Source organism: Corvus kubaryi, unplaced genomic scaffold (assembly GCF_017639235.1).
Source record: "Corvus kubaryi isolate FWS band 111438036 unplaced genomic scaffold, C.kubaryi_AGA036_p1.0 37334, whole genome shotgun sequence".
Lineage (NCBI taxonomy): Eukaryota > Metazoa > Chordata > Aves > Passeriformes > Corvidae > Corvus > Corvus kubaryi.
Genome location: NW_024581108.1, coordinates 20,806,952 through 20,819,507, shown reverse-complemented (window position 1 = coordinate 20,819,507; position 12,556 = coordinate 20,806,952). Strand labels below are relative to the sequence as shown.

The following is a 12,556-nucleotide window of genomic DNA, read 5'->3' as shown; positions in this document are numbered from 1 at the left end:
GACAGCAGTGACACTCACAGTTTATGGGTGAAGGTGATGCCTTAGGATTTTAGATTTTATATTTTTCATATATTGGTAATCCTGCAATTCTTTAGTATATAACACTAAACTCCATACACAATGTTAGCTACTGTTCTCCCATTTTGGTCAGAAAAAACAATTCCTCTCTAGGCCTGGGAATTAAGGACACCTGACTGTCTCAGGCCCTGAGAAACGGAAACAACAGTGAGTTGGGGGGGGAGCAAACTTGGGGAGAATGACTTCATTACCTGAAGCTGTAATTGGAAGATTAACCCCTGATATGCAAATGGACCAAACATATAAAAGTATGAAAACCCATAACCTGTCGTCCATTTTTGGGTGTAGGCCCTGGGGTGGTGCTTCATCTGCCCTAAATGTACCTGAAGGCTCTTCAATAAATATGACTGCTTTTTATTCTCTTAATTTTGTCTGGCCTCTGGTTTTAGGTAGTCCCAAAAGGCATCAAAGGTATTTGGCCCAGCTGCTGCAAGGCACAGTAAGCTCTGACACTGGAGGGAACTCCATCTGGGAATCATGGAATACTCCATCCAGCTCACTGGGAAGGAATTTTCAGGGCAAAAATTGGGTTGTTCGACTAAGGGAACTCCACAGGTGGGGGAGAACCACTCTCCTTTCTTCTCCCCAACCATGGATCATTATTTGAAGGTCACAGAATCACAGATTTGTCAGGGTTGGAGATCATCCAGTCCAATGCCCCTGCCAAGGCAGGGTCACCTGGGGCAGGTGACACAGGAACATGTCCAGGTGGGTTGGGAATGTCTCCAGAGAGGGAGACTCCATAACCTCCCTGGGCAGCTGTGCTATGCCACCCTCAGCACAAAGTTCTTCAAAATGTCTTCAGAGAAAGTCATAGGTATCAAGAAACTTTTTTTCTGTTCTGTGATCCTTGGAGATTTGTCTTTCTCAACACATGGAAACCAGGACAAATCTCTGAGAGGTGCCAGGTCACATGGGTGGCAAACATAATTGGGGAGGTTTTGCACATTGGAGTAGCTCATCACCTGATACGTGATTGATGGCAGAGTTTTCATGGAGTTAATGAGTAGAATGTTAAGGAGTAGAAGTTACCTAATATACACCTATGTAGACTACATCATATATGCCATCTATAGCTAATATACCTATACTTCTTTTCATCTCTGATGTGCACAGAATATGCCCAGAGATAACAAGACTCAGTGTTTTAGGTGGAGGAAGGTGTTTTGGCATGTTTTGCTGCCAAGCCCTGTTTGAAGTCGTTTGAAGCCTTTCCGGCTGGGGAAGCGGCAGTCGCTGTTCCAGCAGCCTCTGTTGTCTGAACAAGCTCTGGCTCCTTCCCTTCTGATCAAAAACCCTTGGTGAAAGGTGCAGCTTGGATCCTTTAAAGCATCTCATTATGGGCTATATTTAGAAGTGCAAAGAATATATTATTAATTACAAGGATGCTCCAAAGCAAAGAAGCTGTTTTATCCATGCCCTTGATGAACAGAAAAGTTCCTGTGCTGAAGGAAGGTTATGCAATTAACAGTATATTCATTAGGAGTTCATCAGATAGCAAGCTATGCTTATCTTCAGGATGGTTCTGGAATATCTGACAATTTCCTAGTTACTGCCTAAGTGATAAGGAAGAGCAAGAGACAGGAACTGACAGTTCCTGATATATAAATTTTTATAAATTTCCCGATTATATAAATTTTACTGCCAGTGAAATTTATATAATACAGTTTACATATCTGTTATCTGCTAGTTTTATATATATACATCTACATATTATTTTACATCTCAATTTACAGGCCAAGTACTTTCTTGCTGCCTTGCTGGAAAGAACTGGAGGTGGAAGATGGCCCCGCATATTTCTTGGCTGCTAAACAAGTTCAGTGTATGGGCATTGTGCGGATCATTACAGGGCTTTTGCTCTCTTTTGTTCCCACAAAACCCCTCTTACCAGAGTAGCTGTCCCCTGGGGCCATCCAGTATCATCCTGGATGTTTGCTTTGACCTGTTCAGTACTCTCAAATCCAGTCTGTGCACTGGTCCTGTGAAACAGACTCACCTTTGCAGGGGAATTTCTCCAGCTTAAGGGATTTTTGTCATTATTTCAGTACTAACAAAATAGAATAATTTTTCTGTCTTCAAGTTCAGACTAGCATCTGGTAATTGATTTTTGCTAATTGTGTGATACAATCAGGTGAACTTTTTAAACTGTACTTTAAAACCTAATTTTGGGTTGAGCATTAATTTGCTTCCAAAGAATTGGATAAGTCAAGTGCCTAAATAGGCTAGAATATGTATGAAATAAGCTGCCATCTGGAATTTGTTTCTGGATTTGCTGTAATAGAAATGGAGCACTCTGGGATGCATATTTTGGGGCATTCTAGAAATTAATATATAGGAAGAAAAATAGATAAATCTGTCCTGGTGCTGTGCTTAGCTGCTTGTATAAGAATTTGACAGGTGACCAAGGTGATTATGTCGGGTAGGCTTGGACAAAGTGAGATACTGCCAGAGGAGAGAATGAATTATTTTTAGAAACTAATTTTTTAAACAGTTCAGGGTCACAGTGCCAACAATTTGAAGGCAGCCTAGAAAACTCTGTCACTTTTATCTATAAACCAAAGCCAGTCAAATAACATTTGATTCAATAAAAAGTAAATTTGTCCCATATCTAAAAGTATCTGTGCAGAAATTGTTCCAAGATGCTTTCAAACTGCTGAGTTACAAATCCACACAGGGAGGGATGATTGATTTATTGTGTGCTGCAATCTGGAGTATTTTATCACTGAATCTTTAGTGAAGAAAGTTGATGTTGTTAAAGCTGCAATGTATTTAGACCCAAAGCCTAGGAATAAACCAGGAAGCATTATTGGATCGGTACAGATCAGGAGAGTGTGGTTATTACCTGCGTTTCCGTGGAGGGCAGCTCTCGGTGTGGTCTCCTCCAAGTCAGACCAGGAAGGGATGGGTTTTGTATCAAGGGTGGGCTCTGGTGTGCCCATGGGATGCCCAGGTCATGAGAACTAGGTAATGGGAATTAGGCACACGGCTGACACCTAAATAGGTGACAAAAGACTTGTAATGAGTCCCGTTTGGGTGGGGGAAGGCTGAGGCTGTTCCCCACCTCTGCCACATCCCGGCCCCGAGGGCTCTGTTCAGCAGCTCAACACATCCATTTGTCAGCTCTGTGGCTGAATGAGAAAGTTTCAAAGTTGTTCAAAACTCTGTTTGCCCACAAGGCTCCGGAATCACTGATCTAGGGCAGGGAACAAATTTCCCTTTCAGAAGTTGCATTTCTTGGAGTTAATTAGCTGACTTCCATTCATGCCCAGCTTGTGCCGCCGTAACCTCCCGACTCTCATTTCTTCCTTGACACTCTTCTTTCTTCCCAGAGCATGTCTGTGTTTGAACTTTGCTGATTCCCAGCTACTTTGCTACCAGTCTGTGCTGGGTCAGCTGTTACCCTCGGGTGTTTTATTCTCCTAAGGCTTGCCTGAATCAGAACTGCCTTGAAAGCATCACGCATCACTAATCAAGGGAAAACACAGTGGATCATGATAGATTTTTAAAGGTTGTTTATAGCCAGACTTAGTTTTTCACAGTAGGCATCCCTGGATAAAAGCAGAGGTAGAGGATCTGTGTTGAGAAACAGAGCTCAGCTCTTAACCATGTCAAAGACTGGAGTTCCATTTGATTTCTGGGCTCTACGAAAGGCAAAATCATTTTCTTTTTTCCTTTTTTTCCCCCCTTTTCTCCCCCGACCTCCTCCATTACTATTAATGCAGAAGGGAAGGGAAGGCTGAACTGCATTACAACTGGCAATATGTATACAGATTGACAGGGTAATTACTGATGTAGGCAGTGGTGGGATGGGAGGTTTGACAGGACAATGTTTGTACATCACTCTCTTTCAAACTAGCTCTAGAAACAGTAGAGTTTAAAGAAGAGGTTCTGTTCTGGGTAGAAAAAAGCAGAGTATTTTTTCTGACCTTCTTAAACAAAGTCATGTCATTGTTGCATTTTTTTTTTTTAACCTTTGCTTTTGATTGAGCATGAAAAATACCTCTCACAAAAGGGAATATTTAATAGCTTTTCTATTAGAAAACTATCTCTAAAGAAAATTTTGAGTCCTGGGTTTTGCTGGCAGGCCTGGGTGTTTGCTAACTACCAAAGTCAACTGTCAGTTTATTATGAAACTGTTTGGGATCAGCAGTGCACACTGCTGCTTTACTTATGCCAAGAACAGGTTCTTCTTCAGCTGTTCTGGTTTCTTACTTTGATGTCTAGGATTTTCCCTGTGGTTTTTTTTAGTATCTTTTTTCCTCTGTGCCAAGCTAAGGGCATGACCAACTGATCCTTAAGATGAGAGAAACCCACCAGTGAAGAGAAAATAAAATTTTAAGTAGTACAAAGTGATCTGAAGAAATCTGATATGGAAACTGAGGTTTTCAGTGGCCAGAATAATGTCTTAGAGACACAACTCTTCTTGAAAGCAAGTTCTGCTCTGGTTTAGAGGAGGAGTAGAGAGAAAGGCAAGAAGGTCTGGTGCTTTCACAAGGAGGGACCATGTTAGGGTTTTGAACAGCTCTCCATTTTAAGTCTGGGGCAAATTATGAATTTTCCTCTTCCATCAACAAGATGGAAGAGCCAAAGTGGTAGAAATAGTGGGAAAAGTTGGCAGATGGCCTCAGACTTGAGTTTATCAAAAGCCCCTTTTTGTTCCTCTAAACAGTGAGGGCTGTGCTTCACTGTCATTAAGCAGGGCTGTCACTACAGGGCTGTATTCATTTCTTCTCTGGATTAATCTGGGTAAATGTTTCTCGTGACCATATGGCCGTGGTGTCAGGAAAGATGGGAAACTGGTGTTCAGAGGTGGCACGTGGCTGATGGGCTCTGCTGCACACTGTGTAATAATGCTTTACTCAGATGGGGTTGGACTGCACCAGCCTTGCTCTGTTGTTCACGTTCCTGCCTTGCCCTGTGGAGTCGTGCTCAGCTCTGCAACAGGTCACACCACAAGTGTGGTGTGGTCATGGTTATTGTGTATGTTAGTGTTGTCCAGAATCTATGGAAAATGGTAACAAGGGCTGGAATCCCAGGCTGTCCTATGTCTCATTCAAGTTTGTTAAAGGATTCGTGCATTGCTGACCAAGCAGTGCCTCGAGGCATTTAACATCAGAGCACTGCTGATCATTCAGAGTGGGCTGGGTGGAGCAGAAAGGCCACGGCAAGCCAAGGACTGGCCTTGAGGAATTGCTGACAGTATCTGGGGAACTGTTAAGTTTCCCCTGGGAAAGCAACTTTTGTCTCAAGGTTAGGGGATGAACCTTTTCAATGAATACTCATGTGTGCAATGGCAGGTAAGGAAATGTAGTTTGTTTGGGAGCAGAAAGCCCTCACTGTATCATGTGCATCTCTCTCATGCCTAATAACCTGTCATGGTCTCCTAAAAAATGGTTTGTCTCTGCACCAGACTTGAGAGTGGGGGAATGTCACCATGTAAAAAAAACAGTGTTTTACAGGCATTAGATGGTTAAAAAAATAGAATTTAATGAGGCTCAGCAGCCTATATCCTCACTGCTGTTAAACATCTGATCTTACTTTGTAAATTCTGAAATTTCAGAAGTATGACCATGAGGGATAGTTTAAAGGCAATTAAAAAACTTCCTGATTCCTACTGACAGTATCAATTTTCCTGCCGTTTGAGACCAAGGAGGATCATGTAATCATCCAGCTTGACCTCCTCTTTACCATGGGCCATTGACCTAGGCTTGGATTTACCCAAAACAAGCAAGCTGACTCAAGTTTAAGGACTTTATTTCTCAGCAGCAGGGCCTGTTGGGCACATCAGGTAGAGAACAGATGTGCCATGGAAACAGTATCTGGAGAAGCTGTGAGATGAATTAGGTGAGATGTGCTCAGATGATCGCAGCAAAAGAGCATTTGCTGTGTTTACAGGAATATAAAATCAGCTGAAGTCCTGCCAGTCAGACTGAGGGAAGGAAATGCTTTTTGTAGCCAAGTTTGATGGTGGTTTTGGTTTTTGAACTGGATGAGTAAGACATAGCAAACAGTAATTGGAGACAAAATGGTGCACTGGAAGCCCAAGAGTAGCAGTCCTTTCTGCCTAGCTTGCTGTCCTGGGCTGACAGTATTCAGTATTCCAAGTGTGCCAGGATAGCTCTGAACCTGGGTAAAGAAACCCCTCCTGACCCATGCAGGTGACTCATGTTGTGAGACATAGAGTTTACCTAAAACCTGATGCCATTTGTCTTTCCAGCCTGCTAGAGATCTCTTACCTCCTTGCACTGTGCTCAAATACAGTTTATATTACCTGTTAAAATTGGCACAGTACCAGAGAATCATTTTCTTACTTGAGGTTGTTCGTAGTGTCTGTGCTTTTGGAACACACTTTTCCTGTGTAAAGTAAAAGTACCTTGCTGTTACTCTGACAGTGAGTCTCTATTTCAGTAATTAGGATTAATCCTGGGATTTTGAATTCCTGATTATTTCACTCTGATGTCAGAGGTGGTAATCACTTATGTGATAATCTGCACAAAAGTGAGGTACCTGCTATCTATTCTTTTGGACAAGCTGAACCCTTTGTGTGCTAAGCTTATTTTCTCCCTTCAGTTTCAAGGTAGAGGAGTTGGAGACTCATCAAAGACTCCTAATATATGGTGTTGTAAAGGAGCCCTTCTTACAAGCACACAAGAATGGAGTTAATAAGGGCTGTACTATGCAGTGCAATGGAGGGAAATCTGTGCAAATCCTCTTCTGTTCCCCTGGGAACTTCTAAACATAAGTCACCATCAAACAAATCACTCCATTGAATCTATTTATCAGGTGTATCAGTTGCTAATACTGTTCCTGACATTTTACAGTATAGTTCCTTAGTAGCCTTTCCTAATCTGCCTTTTTTGAGTTGCTTCATTTATGTTAGAAGATTAAAGGCAGCGCCCATAAGTTAATTATCTTTTTGTGCAGGAGGAATAGTTTTTTCACTATTTCTGTGCTTCTGCATGCTGCCACAAAGGTTATGGCATTTACACACTCACAAATGTAGTCAGGTAGCAACAGTTGGAGCTCCCAGGCCCTGGGAATCGGTGTTGCCAGCATGCCCCAGTTTGACCAGAACAGACCTTTCTGTGAGAGCAGATGGATGGGGCGGCTGCTTCTGTCAACAAAGGCGTCATTGGTGGTGGGCTGGTCTCATTCCAAGTCTCACTGCTGTAATCTTAATTCACTTAAGCCACTAATCATGACATTTGTTTTGGACTGGGCTGGTTTCAGCTGAAATGGTAGAGTTGCCTGTATTTTCTCAGAGATCTCAAGTGTATGTGTACTGCAGATATGGGGAGCAACCCAAGTGCTGCTACTGGATGAGTTGCATCAGCTTTTGTAGGAGTTACAAGTTTGTGTAAGTCTTGCCATCCCAGCAGGCTGATGCTTGTACTGTGTTGCTTTACATGACAGAAGGGGAGTTCAGTGCAGCTCCTAACCTTAGTGGGAGCAATACTTTGATTAGCATTCCCCATAATGTGTTCTGTCTTTGTGTATTGCTGATGCACAGATCCAAACTCAGGCACCCAGCGAAAGCTGTGGGTTCAGGGACTCAAGTCCCTGTGCTCTGTGTACCAGGGCCAAAGAAATTCCCAGGACATAGGAATCATCCACCATGGATGTTGCTGTCCCCACACAAACACTTCTGATCGTAACTTGGCACAAGGAAGGCATCAGGGAAATAAAGTATAACAAATATGAAATAACACACCTTATAAAATCACACCTAGAATCTGATGTGTTAAAGAGTTAAGTGAAGTAAACGTGAAGGGTTAAGTGAAGTAAACTAAAGAAACAGCAACCTGTCCTGAGCTACAGTGAACTGGTGGTGAATGGGGTAGGGGCCAGTGTTTCTCACACCCACCCTCAGCTGAGAGAAGAGGCAAGGGAAGGAAAGTACCAGTCAGACACACCTTCAGCTGTGACAATATTTAAAGTCAGAAGAGGGATTTCAAACTGTGTTTCTTATGCACCTTAAATAATTCAATGGGAAAGTTTAAGTTGTAAGCCAGTAGTGAGTGTAGACTGGGATATACATTCATACACACACACACATATATATAAAGAACTGAATATGCAAACTTGTGACTGAGATGTTTTTCTGAATCATGAATCTTCAGTGACTGAGAACTTCTGAATTTCCCTGAGCAATCTCTGCCTGTCAGCTCCCTTCCTCTCTACAGAACAGTTGCTCATTTACCAGTGTGGCTTGTTTTGTCTGGAAACAAACTGAATTCTAGTCCTGTACTTGGGCAGGTATGAACACTTATTTTGGTTTTGAGGCATCTCTGAGGCAGTTCTGCCAGCTGTGACAAAAGAAGATTTAAGGGCAGTGTTTGAGGAGGGGAGGTCCTTGTTAAAAAGCATTCTTTAAAAAAAAAAGCTGGCAACTAAACCATTGCTGGAGGAAGGTAGGAATTTTAAGTTCCATACTAAAAGGAGTGGAAATATTTGCAGGAGCAGTTTATTGGCATGGCAGAAAATAATTAAACCATTTTAGTTTTGCATTTTCTCTGTTGTAGAAAGAAAATATTTGGGTTGAAGTTTTTCTTCTGAAGAACCTGGAAAAAACACAAGGGGCAGTCTGGAGAGGATGGGAAGTTATTTCAGCAGAGATAGAGGAGCTGTTCAGACCTGTAAGATGATGTATTTCCACAAAGGGCGTTCTTTTCAATCTGCTGATGAAAAGTCTTGTGGGTTTCCCACCAGTAGAAGCTGCTTAATTGCATTTTGTGTATGCTCTTAGAGTACCTGTTTGGTGAGAACCTGACAAATGGTCTTCTGAAAGTAAATCAATTTTGTTTTCTTGGGCTTTCTTGAATATACATGATGTCCGGAGCCTGAAAAGCACAGCAGTGGCACAAGAGGAAGCAAACAGTGGGGCGCCAGTTAGGCTCTATGGTTCTCTGAAAGACTTTGTAGCCTCCCATAAAGAGAAAGAAGAATGTGCCATTGGCAGTAGTGAGTAAATGGAACCTTCTTGTCTTCTTTGCTCTTGTCTCCTTATAAATAAACCATTGTTGTCCATCCTTGGCATTTGCAGTTCATTGTGATAAATTGGTCTTGATGTGTCTGACATTTCAACCAAGTTGTTTAATGGTGCTTTTCTAAAAAGGCAGATCTTGCTATAACTTGCATTGGTCCAGAATGCATCCAGGGCAGGAGCACTCACCATCACACACAGCACTAACCCTTTCCTTTCTGGCTGCACAAAGAGGGAAGGAGGAAGTAAAACATTTTGGTCACGTCAGCGCAAGAGGCCTGGGTGTGTGTAAGCCGTGCACAGAAGCAAATGTTAGCCTGGACTGCAGTTGCTGAAAGCCTGTCATAGTGTGGACAACAACACAGACTCCACTTGCATCTGCAGCCTCCTGGGGGGAGAGGGGAGGAAAACACCCAACTTGCTGGAAATGCAGGTGTGTTTTCACCAAAGTGTTGCTTTGAGTTTTGTGCAAGATCCCCTCTCTGTTACCTGCCAGTGCTTACAAGTCATTGGCTTCCATGTAACCATTGCTTAGGTGCAGAAACCACTGGAACGCAGAGATTTGATGAACTGTGACCAACAGCAGCTTCTCTTGCTGTATCCCTGAAAGTTCAAGCTTTGATTTACATATTTTAAATGTCTGTAATTATTCTGTCAGGGAGATGATTAACACAGAGATTGCTTTCCATAAATAGGAGCCTTCTGTTCATACTTTTCCAAACCTTTCAGCTTCCCAAAGCTATTAAGTGTCTGCCCGCAGCAGCCAAGCAAAAGTAATGCCCATACTTAAAACTGTGACCAATAAGTAACCTTTTTGCTGGTTAATGATCCCACTGTGTGATGATACCATTTTATGATTACATTTTACCTTCTTCAAAATCAGGTGTATGGAACATGTTCCCACCTGTCTTGACCCACTTGGTTTTCAATGGAGATTTACAATGGGGATGGAAGACCTGGTCCTACTTGGCATTGAAACAAATTCTCCTTCCCATCACCATAACCAGAGCAAGAAGAACTAGAGCAATTTTTGGGGGATGTGGACCAATAACCTGGTTAACAAATGTCTCCATGACATTTTTGGTAACCCAGTTTTCCCAGTAAGCCATTTGTACTGCAGTTTTGTGTATTTGTTCTGCAGTTGTGCAGTACAAAACCTGCAGCTTAGAGGGACTGGGACCCAGGACCTGGCCTGAGTTGGCAGATACACTGATCCTGGTGGAGTCTTGTTGGGGAGCCTTTCCCATGTTTTTTATTACTGATTTGCTGGAAAAATAATCCAGAAGCCTAAGTAAGGATCCCTTTCTTCCTCCCCCCTTTAATCAGGCAACATTCATAAATGTTATTTAGGTATGCAGCGAGCAAATTTCAACAGAAATGCTGTCATGCCTCAGGGTTATAAAACTTCATTACATCTGTTATTAACTGTCTGTCTGTGGCAGGACCTAATTTTTCTTGATGTATTGGTTGCCCACAGCTTCTTGAAACTGCTTCGTATAACACTTCAAGGCGCTAAGACAGAGAAATCCAGGGATTAAATGGCACTGCTCTCCAAGTGGCTGATTGATGCTTTGGGGCTGTAAGATGCCCTTTTGCAGCCTCCTTGTGTAGCTGGAAAGGGAGGTATAATTTTCATCCTCTCTCGCTCAGCACTTGGGAAGCTGATGGACTTTGTGTAAATACCTTTAGCAGGGCAGGGTAATGTGAAAGTTTTAATTCAGAATCTGGGTTCCTTCCTGTTCAGTAGCCCTGCAGCCATACACAGCATTATTCTCATTAATACCAATGGAAGAACTATTTGAAAACACGTAATTTTTTGAAGAAAGTGATTGGTCTGTTTAATAAGCAAATCCTGCCAAACTGGATGATGATTCCAGAATGCTAAACAATTGTTTAAACTGTGGAACATTTTGCATTTCAGCAGCCTTGTCACAATAAATGTAGATCTGTTGCTCTTTACGCTAGTATGAAGGAAAAAAAAAATAGGAATTTTAGCAATGCAAACTAGTTATGAGAGAATGAGCTTCACAGCTTACTTGGTTCCAGATAAATCTGGCACATTCTTTTTCATAGTTGTGTTCTTGCCTGTACTGGGGTTTTTGCTTCTGCAGGTCCTCCTGTGTCTCTATGTCTGACATCACAGTTGCCTTCAATTTACGCTGTTACAGCTCAATTTGTTAAATATGTGCAAGTTCCTGCTTGTCCTTGCTTTTTCCTCAGCTTTGCTGACCACAATCTGCCTAGATCATTACATTTAGAAATTGCCTCGCATTACCAAACATAGAAGTACACCCTTTTACTAAAATCAGGGAAATAGTTTTTGCTGGCTTAGTTGGAGGTGGTTTGTGCAGAGCTGCTGTGCTGTGTGCAGGGGGGCAGTGATTGAACAGCTCCAGGTCAGTGTGTTGGGCAGGGAGGCAGAGCAGGCAGTGCTGGTGCCGCACTGAGCATCCCTCACTCCGAGTAGTGCCATCCCTTCCCGTAACAACCAGCCCCAAGTTCTTAGCTGGAATCCCTGGTGGTCTGTTGAAACAACTTTCTCAGTTGACATCAGTTGAGTTAGGCTTGAAACTAAGAGTGAGGGGTGGTATTTGATTTATTTGCATGTTCCTGAAAGGGGTTAGCTGGGCAGGCACAGGCTGCAGGGACAGGAAGGGCCTTGTTCGCAGGGCAGCCTGTGCAGGGAGACCTGATTTAAGAGGCAGCAGATTGATTTGGAATTTCATTCCAATATGTCTGAGGATTGAGCCATTCAAAGTAAAAGTAACTTTAATAGTGTAAACAATGTTAGAAGTGTTTAGAAATATGTTTAACTTCTGTTTATTTCTTTGGTTTTTTTCTTCCAGCCAAACAAGTGTGTCCATCTGAAAAAATTAGCTGTGGAGACTTAAGCAACAAATGCATCCCGTCATCCTGGAGATGTGATGGGCAGAAGGATTGTGAAAGTGGTATTGATGAGGCTGGTTGCACTCCTGGTGAGTTAATACGTATGCAACATCTCCATTTAGGATTATAAAAGTCCTAGAGTGACTGTTACAAATTGCATGGAAAGGGATGACTTTTCCTGCCAACAAACTTATTCACTCAATTTGCAGTGCTGAGTGGTGACTTTGAAAACAGAGAGGAAAGAAGGATTCTCCAGTTGGGTCTGGCTGGAGAATGAGTGAACTCTATGAAGAATTAAGTATTCTTTATATGGAGAATTAAGTATTATTATTACGGTTAACACCCAGGTGATGTGAAAAGGACTTAAATAAGGTTCAAACCTTCCTCTGTGGTAGCTCAGCAGGTCCCTGCTGTGTCCTTGTCCCTGCAGAGTGTGGACACACTCAGGCTGGCTTCTGCTGAGGTAGAGTAGATAGGTCTGGACATTGATAGCTTGTTGGTTTCACTGGACACAGAGAGAATTATATACTCTGTACCCATAACTGTTCTAAATTCAGTCCCTAAATGGCCATTGCCTTTTATTAGGCCTTTCTGTGCTGAATGAAAGAG

The 12,556-nt window shown here is 42.4% G+C and overlaps 1 protein-coding gene across 3 annotated transcripts in view; it reads left to right on the top strand.

Moving 5' to 3' along the window:
* Nucleotides 1-12,556, top strand: part of LRP8 (LDL receptor related protein 8) — a 172,756-nt gene that overhangs the window by 123,003 nt on the left and 37,197 nt on the right. For all 3 annotated transcript variants that reach the window (XM_042030728.1, XM_042030727.1, XM_042030730.1), the window contains one exon: nucleotides 11,908-12,036. In XM_042030728.1, the coding sequence (XP_041886662.1) occupies nucleotides 11,908-12,036 (129 nt within the window). The remainder of the gene's footprint in view (nucleotides 1-11,907; nucleotides 12,037-12,556) is intronic.